The sequence below is a fragment of the Poecilia latipinna genome, unplaced genomic scaffold (assembly GCF_001443285.1).
Source record: "Poecilia latipinna isolate Pla-1442-1.1 unplaced genomic scaffold, P_latipinna-1.0 Scaffold443, whole genome shotgun sequence".
NCBI classification, from domain to species: domain Eukaryota; kingdom Metazoa; phylum Chordata; class Actinopteri; order Cyprinodontiformes; family Poeciliidae; genus Poecilia; species Poecilia latipinna.
The window spans coordinates 225,080-249,836 of NW_015113059.1; the positions used below are offsets into that span (position 1 = coordinate 225,080).

General features: G+C 40.4%; 2 protein-coding genes and 1 long non-coding RNA gene across 3 annotated transcripts in view; 1 reads left to right on the top strand and 2 right to left on the bottom strand.

Moving 5' to 3' along the window:
• Nucleotides 1-2,017, top strand: part of LOC106951160 (uncharacterized) — a 14,455-nt gene extending 12,438 nt beyond the window's left edge. Inside the window, exons 2-3 of the long non-coding RNA XR_001425762.1 lie at nt 1,250-1,255; nt 2,005-2,017. This is a non-coding gene — a long non-coding RNA (uncharacterized LOC106951160). The remainder of the gene's footprint in view (nt 1-1,249; nt 1,256-2,004) is intronic.
• The window catches only part of LOC106951158 (sodium channel protein type 4 subunit alpha B-like), a 29,511-nt gene extending 27,117 nt beyond the window's left edge, over nt 1-2,394 (bottom strand). Inside the window, exons 1-3 of the mRNA XM_015038510.1 lie at nt 2,254-2,394; nt 391-575; nt 176-313 (exon numbers count right to left, since the gene is read on the bottom strand). Coding sequence (XP_014893996.1) covers nt 176-313; nt 391-522 — 270 coding nt within the window. The 5' untranslated portion in view covers nt 523-575; nt 2,254-2,394. The remainder of the gene's footprint in view (nt 1-175; nt 314-390; nt 576-2,253) is intronic.
• Nucleotides 2,395-9,520: 7,126 nt separating this feature from the next.
• Nucleotides 9,521-24,016, bottom strand: LOC106951159 (sodium channel protein type 4 subunit alpha B-like). Its single transcript, XM_015038511.1, has 30 exons — nt 23,837-24,016; nt 23,614-23,751; nt 23,104-23,222; nt 22,585-22,674; nt 21,666-21,794; nt 21,445-21,536; nt 20,257-20,505; nt 20,109-20,172; nt 19,889-20,030; nt 19,618-19,818; nt 19,462-19,540; nt 18,931-19,169; nt 18,606-18,677; nt 18,416-18,517; nt 17,967-18,323; nt 17,683-17,881; nt 17,338-17,579; nt 17,098-17,194; nt 16,138-16,292; nt 14,988-15,161; nt 14,774-14,896; nt 14,393-14,677; nt 14,218-14,271; nt 13,881-14,018; nt 13,692-13,796; nt 13,326-13,596; nt 12,621-13,242; nt 12,392-12,536; nt 11,300-11,377; nt 9,521-10,937 (listed from the first exon to the last, which is right to left on the bottom strand). Exons 1-30 carry the CDS (start codon nt 23,966-23,968, stop codon nt 10,524-10,526), a joined length of 5,307 nt encoding a protein of 1,768 aa, XP_014893997.1. The 5' UTR covers nt 23,969-24,016; the 3' UTR covers nt 9,521-10,523.
• Nucleotides 24,017-24,757: the final 741 nt, after the last annotated feature.

The following is a 24,757-nucleotide window of genomic DNA, read 5'->3' on the forward strand; positions in this document are numbered from 1 at the left end:
AAAAACTAAAGATTGAGTTTTGTGCTTTTATTTTCTGTCAGGACATGCACACACTAGAAAGCCACACAATAATGATCAGTCTTCAGTGCAGAAATGCTCTATTAGGTATGGAACATTTAGGACTTTGAGATGAACTATTTCTGAATTCTCAGAAAATTTCAATGGAGAGTGCCACCTTGTGTGATTGGTAGAAGGGATCCATGTCCTCCAATGGGACGTTGAGAAACTCCTGGGCCCGGTCTCCATAGAACAACGGGAGGGGCTTCCCATCCTCCAGGTCACCTGCTGGTTTAGGAAGATACTTCTTTGCTATCTGTAAGAGAGAAACCAGTCAGATCAGGATTAAGGTTTGTTATTGTCATAGTACTCTGATCGATTGATTATCCATACCTTGATGTTCTTTTCCTTTCTGATTTGCTGCTGCTTCGCTTCAGCTTCATGCTTACGCTGAATTTCCTCCAATGAGGCTGGTGTGAAGCGTCTAAACACCTCCGTACCAACTGGGGGCAGCAGAGGGGCCATATTGACATTTTTCGAGTACCACCCGAACTTCTGTGCTGCCTAGCAACCGCCTCCTGACAAAAGGAACGGAAAGGGTTTAAAATATCCCATAATACAAATGTTGGTGCTGTTTTCCACACAACTGAACAAAAGAAATAAGAATCTAAGGACGTCAAAAAATTTTTAAATGTTAAGGAAGGAAAGGAGTGGATAATTTTACTGATGCTGTTGCAGCCAATAGGAGGGGATGCTTTGGTCCTTTGTCACCTGGATCACAGATAACACTGATCACCCGATTCATCTGATCGGGTGATCAGATGAATCAGGTGAACTCTTGTTCACTCATGTAATCTAAGACATGCAGTTCTTAGAGATCTGTCGACTGGTTCTTCCAGTTTTGGTGTAGTGGACTCAGTCCAGTATTCGAGTAATAGGTACAGTTCTGATGGGTTTGGTCTGATATGCAGTCCGGTTCTCGTACGGTCAGTTCAGTTTTGGTGTGATTGGTTCATTTGTGTCTCATGACAGTACAGTACAGCACCCACTTGAATAAAAACACTTGGTGACACAGAGAACATTGTTGAATTTCATATGATTTGGGAATATAAGAGCTCTCTTTGTCTCTGCCAGAAGTCGCAGTGAGGATTGTGAGTGAGGAAAATAGGAATTTTGTTTCTCTGGCCAGATGTGGATTGTGAAATCACTGCAGATCCCTTCTGTTTCAAAATAACAGGAAATGACAAGAGAGTTGAGCGTTCAAGAAGACAAAGTTTCAGTTGTTCTGATCTACAACAGATGTTCACCAACGATGAGCCTTCCTGCTCTGTTTTCTCCCATGAGCAGCTTCTCTTCAGAAACAGCTACAGGACCTTTGATGCAGTTGTATTTCAATTCACGTTTTGATGCAGTTGGATTATGGAAAAAGTTAAATGAGGAGTTAAAACAAAGTAAAGAATTTAATGCAGTTTAAAAGGAAATATAAGAGGTCATTTTCACAACATACAGAAATATGGGCGGGAGTTGGCACTAATGTGTAAATTGAGGTTAATGCATATAAGTTTGTGTGGGTATGGATGTACCCACACACTGTAAATCCAGATAAAATGGAAACTTAATTAGCCTATGTTTGTTATTTTTTCATTTACTAATGAGGGTCCATCTGAAAATATGACATGAGTTTATGGGGTAAGAGTTCATAAGTTTTACTTCTTCCTGCTCCTTTTCGAGCTTGTTAAGATTATTGTAGTAGAAAAATATCTTTTGCATTCCTTGTCGTGTGTGATTTTATACCTCTATCATGTTCAAAATAAATATAATTCATTCAAATAAATTAATTCATTCAAAGCAGAATTAGTAGTTTATCAAAGAAAGCTTAGATTGAGTTCTGGTAAAATTTTACCCAAGTCTGCCCCCATGGTAGCTTAAAAAAACCCTGTCATGCGCCATTACAAGCTAGATTTTTCCAAAATCAAGGTAAATAATCTTGCTCAGAGATTAAGTCAGAGCTTTTCTCTGATGTGCTACATCAGACATCTGAATCATTTAATGCAGTTTTCATCCTGGAGCTCCTAGTCTGCCCCCCTTTATTCTTATTAAACATTTTAGACATTTTCCTTTTGCCCCACCTGAGGCCTGCACTGATTCCAGTAGGAGTTTAAGATAAATCACTTCAACATCCCTGCAAATGCCCTTTAATAATGACTCAGTCAGGAACCAGAACCTTTCTTTAACTGTAGCGCAGAGGACACTCACCAAACAAAACTCCTAGATGCAAGGATTTGTAGATATACAAAGAAAAATGAAGGAAAATTTATCAAAAACAAAAAATTGTTACAATTCCAGGAACGTCCTTAAAAGCCACCTCCTTAAAAAGTGTCATCAAGTCTAGAAGTCTGTCTAACATTTGTTTTCTAAGCTTTTATATGAGTAAATATGCATGATTAACATAAAGGAGGGATTACAGTGAAATACGAGAATTGAAGGCAGTGTGCTGATTTCTCAATCCCTAATTCTGCTGCCTTATATGGAGTTTCTTTCCATCTGTTCTGGCCGTATCTCACTTCCACCCTTCTACTTGGATACGAGTTGTGGGAAGATCCTCAGTCTACGACTCCATAACTCCCTCTTCTCATTCAGCTCCCTCTCTGCAGCCTCTCCTTGAACAAAAGCAGCTTTATCCAAATGTCAGAAGAGCACCTATAGATTCCAAAAGCCCTGCGCTTTAGTCCACTTCCTGTCTTGGAGCGGTTTCCAAGACTTACGTACCAGACTTCATTCCAACTGAACCGAGTCAAAGGTCTTTGGACTTGTTTTCACACCTGTTAGTTCGGTGGTCCTGGATCTTTAAGAAATAATTTAATATTAGTAATTCTTTGCTTGCATAATATCAAATTATCCAGAGGACAGCTATCAGCTACACTCTAAAAAGTGTTTTTGGGCTGCAGTTCATCTTATGGACTTATTTACATTAATTTCACTTAATTATTTTGCTTTGTTATGACAACTTACTTTTTTGTGTTCATTTAACTCAAAACTTACAAATCTTTAACCTAAAGGAACTTTTCACTTTGACTTTACTTAAAACAATTAAGTTCAATGCCAGTTTTGTATCCTATGTCTGACCAACTCAATTTATTATGATCATCCAACTGAATTCATTAAGTTCTTCCAACTCAATTTGCTAAGTTTTTATAACTTAATTCATAAGGGGGTTTAACATGACAAATTTAAGTCATTCTTACTCAAATCATTTATTTTGTTCTAATAAACATTTAAAATCTCTTTGACTTAATTCTACAGAAAGTCAACTCAAACTTTTAAGAAGTTCCAAGCTAAATTTTAATACTCTTTTTATAGTGTCATCTAAATACACAAATCTTTTCCTTAAATGACCTTTTTACTTTGACTTTACTTGAAATAATTCAGTGTCCCATGTCTGACACAATGACTCAAGCTTACAGGGACACATTCCCAGTAAGCGACCGTGGCTCTGTGGATAGAGCAGTCGCCTTGTAATTGGAAGGTTGTCAGTTCGATTCCAGCTTCCTCCTGCCGTATGTTAATGTGTCCCCTGGGTACTTAATGCCAAGTTGCCTAGTGTCTGAGCATTAAATACATGTGTGAATATGTGCTTTCAGTGGTCAAAAGTGTTATTTAAGTTTATTTACCATTTTTGAAGTAAACTAAATGATTTGAGTAAGACTGACTTAAATTGAGTTGGGTGATTATAATATATTGAATTGGTTAAACTTAATAAATTAAGTTGGATAAACTTAATTGAATTGCTTGTTACCTACAGAAGCAATTCAGTTAAGTTGGTTCAACTATTTTCTTTTTAGAGTGTATCAGAGGCGGATGGGGGACCGAGGCTGTGCCAAGTGCAAAAACATGAGGCTACATTAAAAATTATATTTAAATTATTTACCTCTGCAGCTTTCATCCAGTTGGAAGAAACAATCTGAAAGGGTTTCTGCTCCCTGGATAGAAAGCCCATTTTCATTCCTCATCACTCAGAGGGAACATGCTAATAACACCAATATGCTTCAAGGGAACAGCTGTTCCTTTTCTCTGGGATATTGCTTCACATACTCATGCATGTGAGAGTAATTGCAGATGGCAGAATGCTGGCAGACGAGGTCAGAAATGTTTGGCATTTCCAGCCTTGGTCTTTACAGTACAACTTGTTTCCATGGTGATGCAACCCATTGACTTCCTATCTCCAGCAGTCACTGGGTGAGACACAGACCTGAGACAGCTTACAAGAGCATGACTGAGACACCCAGGACAAATTACAATATATGATGCACACACTCACACCTAAGGACTAATTAACCTGAAAGTCTTCTGAGATGAAGCCGGAGTCCCCAGAGAGAACGGGTGCAGGCACAGGGAGAACATCCAGGATCCATACAGAAAGACTTGTGTCACGATACATCACATGACCACGTCACATAAAAACCTAGCAATTCAGACAAAGTGTGGACCAGTTTAGTGGTTTGACTGGACTCCACTTTGACACCGCTGTTTTGTCTTTTTGACAATTAAATCCATTTTACCCCTTTAAGCCTTTTAACAACTTTATGCTCATGCTAGTCAAACAATCTGGAAATCAGAGGCAATGATTCCCAACAAACCTTCAGCTTGATGAGGTCTGGAGAAAACCACTGATTCACAGTCAACTCCTTCTCTTTCCATCTGTTGAAGCCAAATATCTGCAGTTTAAACAGCCAAGCAACGAATTTGTGCCAAACTGATCCAACACCATGTGTATCAAACAGCTGCAGATGGTGTTCTCAGGAGGGTTGTCATCTCTAAATGCTGGAGTTGGATTTTGCTGCATTTGCCTCCGAGGTGGCGTGAGAGACAAACACTCTGACAGTCCATGCCTGTTTCCCCAGCTTCCCTTGGAAATCTCTGTGGATTGAAACGATCCACAGCGTAGAACTGCTGCCGAACAGGAACACACACACATTCACTCACACAGACTTTGTGCTGCAATCACAAGTGTGCTGGAGAGACTCCAGATCAGTTTTGGCTCTGAAGCATAAAACTTTAGGTCTGCTGGAGCAAAAACAGCAAAAAAAAAAAAAACCTTCCGAGACTCTATTCAAACTCCATTTGGGACTTCATGTCAGGAAGAATTTAGAGTCAGACAGGAAACGTTTGTCTTTTTATTGGAACACACAAATTATTCTGGGAAAGTTATCAATGTTTTGTTCAGTTAACAGAAAATTGAAAACAACTCAACTGCTAAAAACATCTGAGCTCTTATAGTATGTAGACTAGTTCTAGCTCCATACTTTCCCCTTCAAGAGGAGCCCCTCTTTTAAAAATTAAATCTTGTTTTATTATCTTCTCAGCAGATAGCTTTCTGCTGAGAAGCACTTCCACTTCTTAACATATTTGTATATTTTGCATTTAGGTTATCCTGGAGATAACAGAACAATTCCCCTGATTAATTGTATTCCATCAATTAGACTGAATTGACCAGAATAAGTGAGTTGGAGTGAATCGTAGTTAATGGCCGAATTGGACTGCATTAAATCCGTTTCCTGCTTAACACTATATGGAGGGCAAATGGTGCAAACATATGGACTTCTGTTTTTTAAAGCGAGTTTGCATCACTATGTACTTGCACTTGTTTTTTCTTGTTTCTGCATTTTTCTTTTTGCTTCTATCTGTTATGGTTGCCTTTTTGCACTGGTTGAAACATTTTTATTTGGGATTTTTTTATGTTGGTTGTATGTTTTTGCTTCTATTTTCTGTGACTGCAGCATTTTATTTGCTGTGTTTTCTAATGTCTTTTTTATGATTTTCTGTGTCCCAAATTTTTCCTCTGGTCAGTAATGAGGAGCAGAGTTGAAGACAACCACCTTTCTTTCTTCAGACATCAGTTTCCAGATACAAACTTTCCTCTGGAATACCTCAGGGGTCAATTCTTGGTCCTCTTCTGTTCACTCTTTGTTTTTAACAAATAGAACTCCAGCTGTAAGACTTCTGTTAATTTAAAAAAAATTCAAAATCACTAAATTAGGTGTTATTGCGCAATAGTTAACCACACCTACATCCTCACTGACTAACTACTAACCAGCTCTCCAACTAACGGGTCCGGAATGTCTCTAACTCCTGAGTATTACTCCAGTTAAGTATATAGAGAACAATCTGTTTAATCTGGCGTCGGGAGAGATGCGTCCAGATTCTGACTACCTCCTATCCAGAAGCTGTGACCCTTTTCAGTTAAAGAAACAGTCAGTTGAGTAGTCCTGCCACTGCATAGTTTCAGAAACTGCTTCTGTTAACGGTAGCTCTTTCTCTTTCAACAACGTGCACTTGTTACAGTCTGGATAAATTTTAGAGACTCGGCGTGAATCCTAAGGTCATTATTTTATAGACACCAAAGAAACGTCCGAAGAACCCTAATTTCTAGAATCATGACCACTGATTTTACTTTAATCAGAAGAAGTAACTCATAAATTGACAATTAATTTAACTGTCCACAACATCGATCAGACTTTAACATTTTATTAGCAAGCTTTAGCAGGGGAAAATTAACATACAGCATCTATTAATAATGGAATTATAATTGAAATACTGTCCTGGTGTGGCAAGATCCTTTTTAGGACATAACGAAGTTGAACTGCTGACTGTCCTCTGTACTCATTTCCTTATCACTCCGTGATCTCCGTCTGTTCTCCAAGTCTGCTGTAGCATGGTGGTGATCCTTGGGTTGAGCGTAGGACACCTGCCTGATCAGAAACCCGGTATGTGGGCTAACAGATCTCGTTCTTTACTGAGCAGTGCAAAGTCTTCACCTCCCCGGGGTTTCAGGGCACGGCCCTCCGTTGATTCAGCATCCTCATGTGGTGCCGACTCAAGTACTGTGGAACAAAGAACGCCTGGTTCTGCTTTCTCATAATCTTTATACTTTCTGGGCTTTCTATTTTAAGAGTGGGCGGTTATCGGTATCATCCGATTCAGTGGAAAAGAGTGACGGATGCCTGTCATCAGACTCTGTGGCAACAGTTGATTGGTATCATCCGATTCCATAGAAAACATGGATGGATGCCTGCGTCATCAGACTCTGTGGCCACTGTTAACCTCTTGTTTCTTGTTTGTAGGTTCCTAAATAATGAAGCCATAAGCTTGACGCTCTCCGTCCTTCCCCTTCAGTCCACTTGATGACGAAAAAACGACCAAAAAAACAAACAAACTGGGTCCTCTTGATAAAAGTTAACGGTTTACTTCAAAATAAAAACGGTACAAATGTTATTTTTCCACAAAATAATAAACAAAAGAGTCCCGAGAGAGAGAGGTAAAAAAACTGTGTGGCTCCACTCCAACTGCCAAACTGATTCTGCCTGGCCACACCCTAAAATCCTTAACTCCAATTACTTATGCAAATTTACAAGACCTTAGTAATCCAATGTAACAAATTAGTATAAGAAATATAAACATAATTTATCCAAAAGGTCTGAATGAACTAAAATTGAATTTAGGCTTCTACATTGTTTATTCTGCAGCCTCTCACTGCTCCACCCATGAGCTCATGACACAGTATAAGTTCAGCTCCAGCAACTTAATTCCTATCTGCTACAACTGAATCAGGCAATCATTACCTGTTACACCATCTTCTTCACTAAATCAGATTATATTCAGTAGTACTGGAACAAAAATAACCTTCTTTAATCATCATTAAATCAGAATACAAGATTACTTAAATCAGATTATATTCATTAGATGACAATGCTGAAACAAAAATATCACACTTCAATCATCATTAAATCAGAATGCAAGATTACTTTTCCACTCAGGTTTCTTGACGTCCTGTTTTCTGCGAGTCCTGGAAAGATCTCACCAGCCCTAACCAGGTTTCATGACAAGGTGTGAAAATAATGCCCAGTCAGTGTTGTGGTTGAGTCCTCTTTTTTTAATTGAGGAAGCCCGTCTGACAGACATTATTTTATGCTTTTATTGTTTCACGACTGGGTCACTGTAACTCTCATTTGACGGGATTTAATCATGCATCCCTCTCACATCTGCAGATGTTCAAAATGCAACTTTTTAACTGGTACAAGGAAAGAAAAGCTCATAACTCTGGTTTTAGCATCCCTTCACTAACTTCCCCAGTAATTTTGAATCCATTTCAGTAAGATTTTTTTTATATCAGTGTGATTTTGTGCTTGTTTCTGATTGTCTGCTTCAGTTCATAATTAGTCCTTCCTTTTTTGTGCTTAAACAGCTGCATTTGAGCTCTAAATCACTGTTACATTATCTCACATAAAGCCCAAATATAATCGCATCTTTCATAAATTGGAGTTTTCATTAGGAGCACAGCTGAGCCAGGACTTGTTCTTCCTGGTTAGTGTTAAAACCAGGGATGCTTTTCTACTTTCACTTCAAGAAAATGTAAATATAACAATCCATACCTGTGGAAAACAAGTGATTTGACCTAAAACGAGATGTAAATCAGAGAGAAGGTTTCCAGATGAAAGTGGAGAAGCTGTTTTTAGAAACCACAATCATCAAAAACCCATCCAACAGATCAAGGTTTGACCCCACTGTGTAATCTCAGCTCTGCATGCACACACACACACGGTTCATATCACACCTCGCTTCCATCTGAAACACTTGACTCAAGCTTACCTTCTTCTGCTTTTTCCAAACTAAATCCGGTAAACATCCGATTCCTGGGAGGACAGTTACCTATCGATCTGTTTTCCAGCTCGTCTTCCTCTCTCTGGGTTTGTCTGCCGTCTTCAGCTTTGCTTCTCTGACTGAAACATGAGAGGTTAGCTAGTGTGTCTTCTTAGATGTGTACACAGAAACACACACACACACACACAGGAAGCCACGTGCTCATCAGTTCCCAACTAAAAGGTTTTATTTCCTCCAGGCTGATGCAACCTGGAAGTTGTTTGTGTTCTTATCATGAATTCATAAATACAGGCACATATTTATTCACTTCAAGAAAATATTTTATTTGTGAATTATTTGGAAAATATGGATGTTGTGCTCCAAGCTGGCTCTGCCACTGGCTAGTGTGTGTTTCTTCAGGTGTAGCGCTGTGTGTTAAAGTGTTGGAAGGAGGAGCTTCTTAAGGAGACATCGGCTAATTTTAAGGCGTCAAGTTGCAAAGTCGAATTACTTTCAACTCATATTTTATATATCATTTCAACCGAAAGCATCATTGTTGCTTGGTTGTGCTATAAAATGGTACTATGTTCCTGGAAAATACATAATACTGCCCCTGCAGACAAACTGCAGAAGCTGCAGTTTGTCTGCAGCTCCTTCACAGATTGTGTTTCTCCAGAAGAACATAACCTCCTCCACTGATTTACCAGACCAGCTCCGGCACATTTGTGTTGGACAGAATCTTATTTAACAGTACCTTTAGTCAGAAATAAAACTATTATTTTAAACTTGAGTTCAGGTCAGAGATGAAAGTAAATGCTGGTTCAGCATCCATGCCATGGTACATGATGCACACAAAAATATTTAAACAAAAACTCCAGAAATCATGCTCAATACAATCTGAAGCTTTAATCGCATAGATGTTATTGCAGGTGAAATCTTTCAAATATACTGATTCATCCGTTAAAGTCAACATTGCATGATGCAACATTATTTCATAGGGGGGGAAAAGGGTTGAATTCCTTTGTAGAACAAAAGTACAAACGTTTAATCTGAGTCCAGATTCGTGCACTGAAGCAAGAAAGAAAAAGGAAGGAAGAATAAAACGCAGTAACATTGTCATAACATTCACAGTAACATCCTTTGGTTTAACCTTTATTCAGCTACGAATGACCCACATTTTACACTTGTGATGACATCGCAGTCAGTTATTGTCACCTCCAGTTTGCAGTCTGCTGGGTGACGACTTGGGGACTGATGGAGGAGTTTTCCTCCTTCATGCAGGGCTGGGTGTCTGCTGGTGGAAGGAGGTGCCACCTTAAACCAGGTGTGAGCTGTCACAACTCTCTGTGTTCATTTCATCGTTACTGTACGGAACAAAATCCCAAACACCTGCTGATTAACCCACTGCCTGGATCTCCTGCTGTCCAGCAGATTAATTGACTTTACTCGTAAATTTAAGACATTTAGGTTCTGCATTAAGCAGCCTGGTTATATGAGTGAATATGAGTGACATGGTAAAAGTGGGCGTTCATGCAGCCCATGCTCCAAAGCTCCAACTATCCGATGCTCCACTGGCGGGCTAATGGTACATAACCACTTTCTTCACCTAATCCAAACCTTTCTGAATGGCTGTTTGCTACTTCAATTTTAGCAGCCATTGGTTTCTTCAGCTTTTCATCACATCAATATCCACCAATCAGAAGAAAGAAACAAGGAAGGATAAGTAAAGATGTCTTGGCTTTGAAGTGATGAGCAGTGAAGTGAAGAGCTGTTTGGAAACATTATTTGTTTCTTTTGTGGCATTAATAACCCAGAGTCACTTTCCTTGTGGGTTTTCGTGTCAAACTGAACTGAAGAAAGCTCTGTTAAACAGAGAAGAGTCATCTGGGTTACTCAGTCTGCTGCTCCTTTGACAGGAAACACTCCTGATTCGAGTTTGTCTGCAGCTGCATCATCGTCTCTGTCAGGCTCTCATCGTGTAGGAAGTTGCAGTCGCTGTGCGGAGGAGCAGAGTGGAGGAGAATGTCCCTCTGTGGTTCCGCCTGGACAGTCCGGTCCTCAGCTGGAGCAGCCAGAGCCGTCTCACTGTCTCCATACAGCTGGTCCATTCGTTTACAGAGAAATCCTTCCGTCTCTGGTGGAGACAGATTGTCTCGCTGTCCCCCTGTCCTCTCTCTGTACTTGTAGGACGCCAGTTTGATCACTCGCTGCAGAAGACATCTCCTGTAGGCTCTCTGGATCACTGTTGCTGCCAGATCCTCATGTTTCTTACGCAAAGTGTTGCTGATTGGTTCATACAACTTCTGCAAAAATGAATAACCACATTAAATGCAGTTACTTTCATTGTACAAGTGCTATCTTTTGGAGATAATATTGGTATTTTTTTCAGGGGTCTTCAATGTGTTTGTCAGATCCCTTAGTGAGGTCACTGAGATTCTTTTTGTTTTTTTTCATTCAACGTTATACATCACATGAATCCAACATGAAACAAACTGATAAAAAAGGCATAAAATAATGTATTTCAGGTAGACACACACATTCTAGCTCTGAACATTTTGCCAAATAACAGTTTGTGAATGGCAGTGTCATTATTAGGCCATAACTAGGGCTGAGAAAACATTGAAGACCCCTGACTTAGACTATGACAAAAAAATAAGGATAAAACCTTTGTAGGGTTGTTGGCCATGAACTTATCCTCTATTGTGGCCTTTAGAGCATCCATTGCCTCAGATTCACCCAAAACCTGGAAATATTCAAAGAAAATATGTATACAGAGGTGTTCAAAGATCTCTCACACATTTTGGTCTTCAATTGTTACTGTAGTTTAATTCTGTTGTTGAGAGAGTTTTAACCAGAAATCCAGACCAACTAGAAGTTAAAACTTGATACGGATGACCGTAAGCGGAAAAGGTCTTTAATCCTAACCACATCTGTCCAAAGAATTGGTTCTACCAAATACTTCTTCAAAACCCAAAGAGACAGACAAGGCAGATCAGCTAGTAGGTTTGATCAACTTTGTGAGTGTCGGTGGCAGGGGTGAAGTGGCACATTTATGACTTTAAGATACCTGGAATGACAAGAGAACCAAGAGACCCACTGCTAACTGCTGCAGTGGACTGATCTGCAGCCCCCAAGCCCTGCTGGTTTGGGTTCAGATAACACTAAAATCGACATGTTTATCCATCTGTTATCTACCGCTTATCTGGTGTTGGGTTGTGGAGGAAGCAGCCTAACCAATGAGGACGAGACTTCCCTCTCTCCAGCCACTTGGGCCAGCACCTTCGGAGGAATCCAAAGGCATTCCTGGGCCAACCAAGAAACATAGTCCCCTCCATGTGTCCTGTGTCTTTCTCAGGGTCTCCTTCAGGTGCTTCCAGATGACCAGGCTTATCACCCTATCTCTGAGAGGCGAGACACTCTGCAGAGGAAACTCGATTTGGCCGCTTGTGTTTGCAAAAGAATGAGATCAACATGTCTCAACGTGTCTCGCTTGTAATCAACCAAAATAAAGAATGAGAATACACCCAAAGCAACTTTCTTCAGCTAAGCATGTAGATGGAAACACCGTACTTTGTGGATTTTTCTACTATGCTCTTTTTATGTGTTGATGATGTTCCTACAACGGATGGAAGTAGATGTGGGCTCTTAACAAAACACCAACATTCAAAGGCACAGGAACGTAACTACACAGAGTGTTCTTTTTGTGGAAAAACACTACATACGTCTCCAAGAAAAAAGATAATATGGGTGATATTACCTCTGCAGTGAGAGCTAGCAGGATGTCCATACAGTGGATCTTGTCTCCGGGAACCAAAGGCAAGTCCATTTGCATCAGTTTGATGGTGTTGGGTTTGGGAATCCTCATAGGATCCTGTAGAGTATCACAGAGGTCTGACAGCTCACTGCGAAACACATCAGATTACAATCAGGTTCACCAGGACAAGAAGCCAAGTCTCACAGGAGGTCATTCACCTGCTAGGACTCACCTGTAGTGTATGAATTGCGAAGCTCGAGGGTCAAACTTCTCCCAGGTTTCATAGAACATATCAAAGTCATCCTCAGAAAGTGGGTCGGCGCTCTCCTCTGTGGCGACGTTAAAGTTCTCCAGGATAATGGCGATATACATATTGACCACCACCAGAAAAGACATGATGATGTATGAAGTAAAGAAGACAATGCCCACCGCCGGGCTGCCACAGTTTCCTCTGACAGATGTGCCTGGGTTTTCAAAGTCTGGATCACAGTCTGGAGGTGTGTTCATGATGGGATTCAGCAGTCCATCCCATCCAGCTGATGTAGTGATCATAAACAGGCAGATCATACTGTTCCCAAAGCTCTCAAAGTTAAAGATGTCATCAATCATGCTTTCCTTCTTCACGTAAGCAAAATTAGACATCCCAAAGATGGAGAAGATGAACATGATGAGGAAGAGAAGGAGGCCAATGTTGAAGAGGGCAGGAAGAGACATCATTAAGGCAAACAACAGTGTTCGAATTCCCTTAGCTCCACGAATGAGACGAAGAATCCGCCCAATGCGAGCCAGTCGGATCACACGGAAGAGAGTGGGAGAAACGAAGTACTTCTCAATGATATCAGCAAGAAGAAGGCCTGAAAAGGAAGAAAAAAATGGGGAAGCTTTTAAAAATGTTCTGTTAGACATAACAAAACCATCTAATCTGCTTCCTCCTCACCAACAATGGACAATATAACGACTACAAAGTCAAATATGTTCCATCCGACACTAAAGTAGTGCTTTCGTAGAGCGATCATTTTCAGACAGCACTCTGTGCTGAAAATGACAATGAAGACAAGGTTGACCCAGTACAGGATGTTTTCCTTTTCAGGACTCTGCTCATCTGTTTCCACCATCATCGTCACCATGTTGAGACAGATCAACACCATGATGAGGATATCAAAAAACTGCTTGGTCACAAGGTCGAAGACTAGACCCTGGAACTTGTTCTAGACAGAAACAGAAATAGAGTTGTTCAACATCCGTCATACTAATATTTACAGGCTTGGTTTATTTAAGTTCTACAGAAGGTCCTTGAACCTACTGTAGGCCGGGGAACAGGTTTCTGAGGCTTTTTGGATCCCAGTTTCTTCATGGCATTGTAGTATTTCTTCTGTTCTTCTGTCATAAATATGTCTGTTCCTCCGAGGTAAACAGCCAAACATAAATATTAAATGGCTGATAGAGGGAAACAGAAAATTACTCAATATAGGGTCATTGACAAGAAACTTATCTTTGCTTTCTGCTGGTTAAAATTGTCGATGATGACTCCTATGAAGAGGTTGAGGGTGAAGAAGGACCCGAAGATAATGAAGCAGACAAAGTACATGTACATGTACAAGTTGTCCTCATACATTGGCTGGGACTCCACCTAAACCAAGAAGGATGAAATCTCAGTATGCAGAGAAAACATAGTTACATCTCACAGGATAACAGCAACAGTTTTTCCCAGTTCCGGGACTAGGAAACCTGCTGGTTACAGCATCAACATCATTAAAAACTCAATTCCTAGCTACACTAGGATTAATAAGACCAGAAACTGTACCAGTAACAATATGAGAAGTTCTGACCTCTCTGGAGTCCACTGCTGCATACATGATGTCCATCCAACCTTTAAATGTGGCCTAAACAAAACAATGTACAATTTATTTTACAAATTTAAAGCTATGTGAATGTTAACTGGTAAAAAAAACAACAACAACCAAAAAACAGTATAAATCCCTTAATGTTGGCCTTCTTACTGACCACTTGCAGCAGAGACAGGTAGCCCATCCCAACGTTGTCAAAGTTGATCTTTGTGTTCTTCCAACGGACCTCGGAGAAGCCTTTCTCAATCAGATCGAGACACTGGGTTTTATTGTTGACTTCCTCAGGAAAGAAATACTCCTCTGATGTTTCGTTGAAGCAGTAATAAAACTTCCCTGCAAACAGGTTCACACCCATGATGCTAAAGATGAGCCAGAAGATCAGACAGACCAGCAGCACATTGAAGATGGAGGGGATGGCACCAACCAGTGCATTAACCACCACCTACAGGCCAAAAGATACAACAGTAGAGAGTGAAATGCTAACCAAAAACAAGACAGATGCCTATCCATCTGTCACTGTTTAACCTGCCAATCTTACCCTCATGCCCTCAAAGCGAGACAAGGCCCTGAGGGGCCTTAATGCTCTTAGAGTCCTCAGAGACTTGATAGCTCCCAGCTCAGAGTATCCCAGGATGTTTGCTGTCAGTGACACCAGAGACACCTGAAAAACGTGTTGATGAGCTAAACCTTTACATGAAGACTTTCGGTGGCAATACGAAGGAGTAATTATGCAGGATTAATCAGTTTCCTACATCTACGATGAGGAAGTCCAGCCAGCACCAGGCATTGGTGAAGTAGGTCTTGAATCCATAAGCGACCCACTTGAGAATCATCTCCACCACAAACACGTAGGTGAAAACCTGATCTGCATATTCCAGAATTATCTTGATTACCCGGCGCTGCTCAATGTAGATGTCCTCAAAGGCCTGTCAACAATATTTGGAGTTTTTAATGGATAAACCTTCATCATTTAATATGTCATGAATTAATATTCATAATCTTCATAGTACTGACAGAGGTGTTTGTGAAATGGATTGAATATTATAAATGCTTTCCCAGCTCGATACATCAGAGTTGGGGATGTACTATCAGGCCAATGTTCTGAAAAATGGTACCAAGCCCTGTTGAGAAGCCCAGATGATATTAATTTAAGCTTAAATTAAGAGATAATCCTGTTTGCCAAGGTTACAAAATAAAGACTCTTCTAAAATGTATCAGTACAGTTAGGCTCAAAATTATTCATACCTCTTACAGCTTAGGTCTAAAATACACACAGAAATTGCAAATAGGAAGGGTCTGCTGTAATCTTAATTCAAGTTTTCACTCTAATCAGTGAGATTAGGGTGATGGCAAGGAGACTGTTCAACCTCTAACCACTGAGCTCATCACCAATGATAAACTGTCAAAATATCAGTGAAAATGTGAAAAACTTTTCAGACACTAATATTTTTTATATGAAACTTAATTTAATTTTGTCAAAAGCTCTCCAGGCTTGAAAAATGCTTGAAGTATGTTGTATAATTTCGAATAATGGGATAAGATGGGACTCAGTCTTTTATCAAATAATCAGAGTAAAAGGTGCAACCTTCCAGTTACCAAACAAGGTTATTTTGTTAGTCATTCATATTACTCTTTTTGTTTTGAAAGGGTTAATAGAGTCAAATCATCTCACCTGTGTATGTTTAGCAGCCATGTTAGTAGTCACACTGTCAGCCATGCTGTAGTCCACAGATGGTCAACCCAACCATCAGATTAGTTTGTTGAGACCTGCTCAGCCCCATTGAACCAACCAATAAAACATCTCAGAGTAAAACCCTAAGATGTCAAAAACATCAACACATCAACAAGGAATTATGGTTTGAGTTAGTGCTAGTATGTTAAATATTGTGGGATAGAGTTTACCAGAGCTCCACTGCTCAGCAGGATCATGAAGATGATGAATGTCTCGAAGTAGTTGTGCTCTACGATGGTGAAGCAAGTTTTCCTGAAATTAAACCAGATCTTTCCTTTGCTCTGGGTCGTGTCTATATCCAGACAGGGACAGCGATTGTAACACTCTGCAATAGAAACCCATACAGTTCAAACATAGTAGTGTTCATGGGACTGAATGGACGCCTAATGTATGATGTTTACACACTCCTGTTTCCAGCTGTTTTTCATGCAAAAATGTGCTGAAATAACTTCAGAACATTTACTTTACACAAGTCAACTGAAAAACAACCCAGTTTGTTTGATCATAACTGTGCATACCCTTTTAGTTTCAGCCTTCAAGTTTCTGGGTCATCCAAAAAGTATGTTTGGCCCAAAAATAAAACAGAGCATCACCAAAAGAACCGTAGTCCCAAATAGAAACATGGCCGCAGCTATAGAAAATTGTTCAGGTGAATACCTAGGTACTTATAAGAGTCAACTAACTCAATGTCCAGTCCCTGGATTTTCATCGGTGTTATTTAGGTAGGTCTGCGCCTGTGGAAGTCCACCACCAGCTTGGATTTCCCCCGCATTGATCAGGAGATGGTTCCACTAACACCAGTTCACAAAGTCCTGAGTCCAATGTCTGTACTCTGAGTCTATGATGAAACCAGCTATGGGAGAGACATCAGAGAACCTCTGAAGTTGGCAGCATGGGGAGTTGATGTAGAAGACTGCAGTGTAGATGGGCAAAGAGGAACTTTCCATTATTTGCTATTATATCAATTTTTTATCTTTTTGTTCTCCATTTCTTTCTGTGTAGCTGTGAAACCTTCCTTGAAGGGGCCATTGGCTGCTGAAAACTTAATATTCTTCTGTAGCTGACACACTAGGTCCTATACATCCTCAATTAAATGGATACAACACTTCAGCTTTTCTCAGTGCACTTACTTTCTGTATAGCAGTCCTCTGGAGTTTCTTCTACCTCTTCTATTTTTTGGACTTCAGGAGCTCTCTCCACAGTGCTGCAGATCGAAGACTCATCACCCTGAGCATAGACAGATCCTGACATTAAACTGTTATTTTTTAAAAACATTCAAATGACTTCATAATTTATCCACTGTGACAAAAAAGGTGGACTACTGCAGGAAAATAAAATTCCTCAACAGAAACCAAAACCCAAGATTTTACTTGTGAAAGCTCGTCTTCTGTGTCATCCTCCTCATTATCTTCATCTTCATCATCTTCATTTTCAGGCATGTCAAAATCAGACTCGGCTTCAGCAATGGGGACCTTCAGACATGTGATGTTATGGTAGTAGCTGCTCAGGAACGACAGATCAACTTTGGGAACTTGAACCATCGGCTGCTCAGAATTCACGATTGTCAGAGCTAAAACTTCCTTTGATTTTTCACCTTCTTCACAGGGTACAGCTAAAAACATTGATTTCAAGTACAAAGACAAAAATAACTATTAAGAGCAAAAAACAAACCTCATATTAATATTTATATGTTAACAAATAATGTCTGCTCCCACCATTCACATCTGAGTTCACGTTTGTTTTCTTTCCCACCAAAGTCCAAATGTGTTTCAGGAACCAGGCCTTGGTCCAGGCTACACCCCTGCTGATCCGGTTTATCGCAATCTGGAGATTGTTTTCTCCTTCATCTTCTGTAACTGCAAGATTGTCCCCACTGAACGAGCTTAGCAGCAAGGCCAGGAACAGATTCAGGACCTGAAACAAGATCAGGAACATGTTTTGAAACTTTTTAAAAACCAACCAAACTCAAATTAGAAAGAGTTTTTCTGCACAGACTTACCACCAGGTTTCCAATCACCAGTACCATCATGAAGACAATCAGACACATAGGTTCCCCTGCAACTTGCATACAGTCCCACATTGTCTCGATCCACTCGCCACACAGAACCCTGAAGATGATGAGGAAGGCATGAAAGAAGTCGTTCATGTGCCAGCGAGGAAGCTCACAGTCTTCTGCAATGCGGCAGACACAGTCTTTGTAGCTCTTTCCAAACAACTGCATCCCAACGACAGCGAAGATGAAGACAATGATGGCGAGAACCAGCGTCAAGTTCCCCAGGGCTCCCACAGAGTTCCCGATGATCTTTATCAACATGTTGAGAGTCGGCCACGACTTGGCTAGCTTAAACACTCTCATCTGGAGATAACACGGTAAGATGGACATATGAGGACAGAAATATACAGAACTGGGGTCACAGCTTAATCATGGTGAGAAAGTGATGAACGGACCAATCTGAAGGACCGCAACACTGACAGACCCTGAACATTAGCCAGTCCTAGCTCCACCAGACTCATGGTGACAATGATGCTATCAAAGATGTTCCAGCCCACCTGTAACCAAGAAAACAAGAGACTGTAACCATTGGAGCAGTTGCTCAACATAAAAACTGTTCCACTTTTATTGATATATAATCCTGACCTGGAAGTAATAATATGGATCCATTGCCAAAAGTTTGAGAACCATCTCAGCTGTAAAGATCCCTGTAAAGACCTGGGGATCAGACATCAGACAAAAAAATGATTACTTTGGTTCTTTAGGAGTAATATCACCAGCTAATTCAGGGCAGCGGGAACTGAGGACCAGAATTGAAAAACACCAGCCTAACCTGTTACCAGACCCTGTTACTCAACCTCAGCCCATCTAAGCCAACCTTCTACCAAATGTTACACCAAAATGCAATATTAACTCATTGGACTCAACCTTACTCTGTAGACTTTGACTCAGTTTCTCCTCTGTTACTGACCAAATTTCCAGTGCTGAGAAGATCTTCAAACTCCTCAGTCATTGGATAATGCTCCATGGCCATGAAGACAGTGTTGAGGACAATGCAGATGGTGATGGCAAGGTCCACAAATGGATCCATGACGATAGTATACAGAAGCTTTTTCAGCCATCGCCAACAGCCACAACAGTCCCACTTCAGGAAGATGTTAGCAAACATGTACCAGCATGGAGGACATGGTCTCTGGTCATCCTCAAACTCTGAAACACAAAGCTGCTGAGTAAGGTGAAATGCATCACTGAGCACCAATTAGTTTTTTTTCTTAATCTGTAAATTCAGCCAATTTCATGTACGGAATCCTTACAGAAACATGTAAAGTAAACTCAACTGAATGGTGCAAATTTTTTTGAATACTTCAAATTCAGACATCTGGTGATCCATCATTGGATTAGTTCCAAGGAAGGATCATTTTTACAAGAAGAAACCTGAAGACTTATTATGAGTGGCAGAACCAGAGTCAATAACCCCAGTATGTTCAGTGAGTCTGAGTACCTTCCATGTTCGTATGCTCCTCTTGGCTTTGTGATGCGGGGTCTTGATTCTCCAAGAGCGCCGCCCTCTTGGCCGCTTGCTGTGAAGACAAAAAACAAACAAACATTCAGCTTTATCCTGAAATGTCATGGGGGGTTTCTCTTCATCACATCTTACCTCCTCTTCTCTCTGCTTCAGTGCTTCCAGAATCTGGGCATACTCCTCTTCTTTTTGTTTGGCCTCAGCAATGTTAGCCTCATTCTGCTCAGCGTACGCCATGGCAACCACCGCCAGGATGAGATTAATGAGGTAGAAGGAACCAAGGAAGATGATGACCACGAAGAAGATCATGTAGGTTTTACCTGCAGCTCGCAGCGTCTACACAGATAAACAGAGGTGAGATGATGCTAGGACTAGCCTCAGCATTAGGGAGCTGTAGGGTACTGACCAGGTGGAAGAGGTTTTCCCAGAAGTCCTGGGTCATGAGTCTGAACAGAGACAGAAACGCCCAACCAAAACTGTCGTAGCTGGTATACCCATAGTTTGGGTTTCTCCCTGCCTTCAGACACATGTATCCATCTGGACAGGTCCTGGATACACCATCATCATCATCATTATCACCATAATCAATAATGTTAATAGTAATAGTAATATTTACTTAAAGCTACCCTGAATCAGAGCTGTTTCCACACAGCAGAGCATCAAGTTGACCAGGTAGGTGGTAATAATTGTCTGTGAGACACAAGGACAGGTTGATGTTTGCATCTGAGCATGTGGATGATTATGATTTGTGAGGTAAAATACTTAACATGCTACCTGGGTTGTTAATGTGTGTGTAGAAATCAAAGTCACTGCTGTTGTTTTCGTGGAAACTGATGTTGAAAGCTCCCTCTGATGTGTCGTTGCGTAATAGCGGTGGGATCAGTACGCATTTTTGTCTGAGGTTTCCCATGAATAGCTGAAGACCAATCAGAGCAAAGACACTGAGGCAAAAGACAGTCAGAATCATGGCATCACGCAGCTTCTTCACTGATTGGATGAGCGCTCCGACAATCGTCTTTAAGCCTGCAGAGAATGTGGCAAAGGAAATATCAGAGTTACTGTCAGCTTTAACTACCAGTGTCACAATTATTTATCTACAATTTAATTATTGAATTATCAAGATTGCTCTCCTGTGAAACCAGCTCCCAGTTTCTGTCCATGAGGCAGACGTCCTGTCTACTGTTAAGACAAGGCTTAAAACTTTCCCTTTTCATAAAGCTGTTTATAGTTAGACTGATTGAGGTTATAAAACAGCAGCTGCTATAGGCTTAGGCTTAGGACATACTGACCCATTTTCCTCAGTTTGCTACTTTTACACACTACTGTCCACATTTGCATTATAATCCATTACAGTCTTTCACTTTGTTGTTTTCTCTACGTTGTTTGGAGTCTATGGCTGTTCATTCTTCCTTGGGCAGATTGCCCCACCTGAGCTTTGGATCTCTGCAGTTCCTTCAAAGTTGCCATATATCTCCAATCAGTGCTCTACTCTCTGACAGTTTAGGTGGATGTCCATGTTTTGGCAGGTTGGTCCATCCATGTTCAGATGATGGCTTGAACAGAGCTCTGTGACATGTTCAAACCTCAGGATGCTGTAGGACCTAACCTTGCTATAAACATCCCCACAACTTCTTTTCTGAACTGTTTGATGGGTTTCTTTGTCTTCACGAACCTCAAAATGGTTTCTTAGTCTGGGTCACTGAATATCATGAAGACAGTTGGGGTCCAAGGGTTCCTAGAAGAAAACTGTCCATTTTTTTTAATTTTTAACCTACAGAAAATATCAGTTTCTCTTTCAGTCCAAATATAATGTTAGACTGCTGTATTATCCATATCAGAACACATGATATAGATATGAAGTTATATTTTATCTGGTTTGTCAAGTTTCTCGTAAGTTCTAAAAGTCCCAAAAATATCACAACTCCAACCACCATGCTCGTTTCAGCAATGAAACGGACATACCAGGGATTACTGTGATGGTTTTCAGGGCTCGAAGCACTCTGAACGTCCTCAGTGCCGATACGTTTCCCAAGTCAACAAACTCTGTCAGGTATCTGTAAAACGGAGACATTCCTCATTATCCTCACATTTATCTTCATTTGAAGACATCTCAGAGGAAAGTTCATTTCAGCAAATCTAAGTTTGATGAAATACAATCTCTCCAGGAAGTTTTTTATTATTACGCCATGCTGATGACCATGAAGTCCAGCCAGTTCCACGGATCTCTCAGGAAGGTGAAGTCTCCTACGCAGAACCCTCTGGATAAAACTTTGATGGTTGCCTCAAACGTGTAGATGCCCGTGAATACGTATCTGTGCAACAACAGGAAGACATATTTGAGTCAAGAACCCAACATACTGAGCATGTTGTTAAACATGGGGAACCAATATGTAGTTTTATACTTTTACCTTTTTGTCTTTCTTTGGTTTTGTTTGTATTTCATTCCAATTCATGCAAGACACTTAGAACTGCCTTGTTGCTGAAAATGTGCCATTTAAATAAAATTACCTTACCTTACCTATTTACATGTTCTTCTGAACTGAAAATCTGGGCAAAAATTATGTATTTTTTCCAACCCTTTTCACACTGTGAAAAAATTCTGCACAATATCACTATCAAATTACCAAAGGTCAGCCATTTTGGAAGGCAGGAAGCAAGAAAGAAACAGTATGTCACAAATATAAGTTTCAGAGTGCTTTTTATTTTCTCAATTTTGATTTGTTTTTCTTAACCACAAAATTGAATCTCATAACTTTTACTTTGCATCTCAAGGTTGGATTTGACTAAAAAGGATCAATGCCATTATCACTTAGGATTGATTCTCAAATTGGTGATTATAAGTCAGAACTCTTACTTTGTTTTCAACAGTTGTGGCTTTGCAAGATGATACACTGAATCACTTGACACTTAATTTTGAGTTTGTATGTTGAGGATAAGTTTTTGACATTTTTTAATAATGGATTTTTGAGGTGAAAGTCAAAATTGTGACACCTTATGTTTTTTATTGTTTCGCCAGTGACACAAAACGGTTTTCCATAAATTAAGTCAGTGTGTGTGTGTGTGTGTGTGTGTGTGTGTGTGTGTGTGTGTGTGCGTGCTTACTCCACTGTCTTGCTCCACGGTGGAGGATCGCTCATGGTCATGAACACACAGTTGGTCAGGATTGTCACCATGATGAACAAGCTGAATAAAGTTTTAGTTTTAAGGAAAACAAAACAGTACGTTTTTAATGATTTATGACGAGCACAAACTCATTCATGTCCGATATAATGGAAACGCCACAATTGCAAATTTTGTTTTTCCTATATTCGGGGAATATGAATGAACTTTTGCACACATTTATCATAGGAATGCAGCTGTAGACGGTTTAAAACTCAGACTAGATGCAACACTGACTCTTGTTTAGCACAATTTTGGCCCCTGATGAAAGTGGTTCCTCAGTTTCAAACAGGAAATTACCACTCTGGGGTAACCTTCCAGCACACTGTGGATTTTAAAAGGATGCAACTACGATCAGGAGCTGTGAAATCAGAAGAAACTGCTGTCTTAGTCCAGATGTTTTCAAGACCTTTGGTTTCTAAAGAAAAGCTTTAGAAAGCAGAGTGATGTGATAGAGGATATGAATGGATGAGGATCCTGATGGAGAAGATCCTCAGAGGGCTGAAGGGACTCAACAGGTAACAGGCTGGTTCAGCGTTGAACCTGTAGATGACATTTCCCTTACTGAGAACGATGAAGGTCTGCAAAGAAACAGGGAAAATAGAAAGAATGGAGTCAAACTGATTTTCTCAGATAAGTTTATTACCTTCAGTTTGATTTTTATACATCTTAATTCAAATGAGAACTTTCATTTGTAGAAACCAAAAGTCAGTTATTCCAGTTAGTTTTTATGTTTGATATCTAAAGCTTTAAAATCACACGAATTGAGTTTGAACTGAACTTCCTGATATTTTTCTATCTCAGTCTTTAACCAAGACTGAACATCAATGTAAAAAAATATCTGACGTCAAATAAAGACCTAATAAACAACAGATAATTGGAAGTTCACTTTGTTGATGGAAAATTGATCAATTTAGTGTGACATTTACTGATAAGAAGGTTGCACAGTCAAATTTCAGTGGAGAGTGAAACCTTTTGTGATTGGTAGAAGGGATCCAGCTCCTCCAATGGGATGTTGAGAAACTCAGCGGGCGGGTCTCCATAAATAAAGGGGAGGGGCTTCCCAGCTTCCAGGTCACTTGCTGGTTTAGGAAGATCCTCCTCTGCTATCTGCAAGAGGATAACCAATCAGATCAGGGTTGGTTATTGCCGTACTGATTGATTTTGTTACTAACAGCTAATAGGCTATCAATACCTCAATGTTCTGCTCCTTTCTGATTTGCTGCTCCTTCTCTTCAGCTTCATGCCTTCGCTGAATTTCCTCCAGTGAGGCTGGTGTGAAGCGTCTAAACACCTCCGCACCAACAGGGGGCAGCAGAGGGGCCATATTGACATTTTGGAGAACCACCCAAACTTCTGTGCTGCCTAGCAACCGCCTCCTGATGAAAGGAAGACAAAAGGTCTAAAATATCTTTCCATACAATTCAACAAAGAAAAGAAAAAACATATAAAAACAGGAAGTAAGCAAATCTCCAGCAGCCAATAGGAAGAGATGCTTTGATCAAAACAAGAAGCCAACTGCGATCCTTGGTCACCTGAATCCCAGATTACAGCAAACACCTGATTCATCTGATCTCATGACTGTAACACATCCAGTTCATTGTAGATCTGTTGAGTGGTTGTTCCAGTTTTGGAGTGGGAATTCCAGTTCTCGTTCAGTCAGACCAGTTTTCCAGTGACAGCTGAGTGTTGGTGTTATTGGTTCAGTTTTGCTTTGATCGGCTAAGTTCTGATGTGGTTGGAACAGTTCTGGTGTGGTCGGTTTCGTTCTTGTGTAGTCGGTCCAGTCCTGGTGTGGTCGGACTAGCTGCAATATGGATGAACAACATCTGGGGTGGTCAGTCCAGTTCTGGTGTGGTAAGTCCAGTCCAGGTCTGGTGTAGTCAGGCATGTCTTGTATTGGTCAGATCAGTTCAAGTGAAGCCAGTCCAATTCAGGGTTGGTTGTTCTGTTGTGGTCATACTGGTTCTGGTCAGTTCTCAGGATGTTGCTGCTTTTGAAAGATAAGCTAGCAATAAATCAACCACATAGAAAACTCCAGGTGTTTCTCATATTATCTCCAGCTGAACAACCACTCCACACTTAATATTTAGTCTCCACTTTCATTGGCCCATTA

Coding starts and splice junctions, on each gene's coding strand:
- LOC106951159 (XM_015038511.1), bottom strand. CDS start 23,968: ATGGCCCCTCTGCTGCCCCCTGTTGGTGCGGAGGTGTTTAGACGCTTC. Junction 21,537..21,665: donor TTCATGGTCATCAGCATGGC/GTAATAATAAAA, acceptor TCCGTTTTACAG/ATACCTGACAGAGTTTGTTG. Junction 13,243..13,325: donor CGTTATATTGTCCATTGTTG/GTGAGGAGGAAG, acceptor CTTCCTTTTCAG/GCCTTCTTCTTGCTGATATC.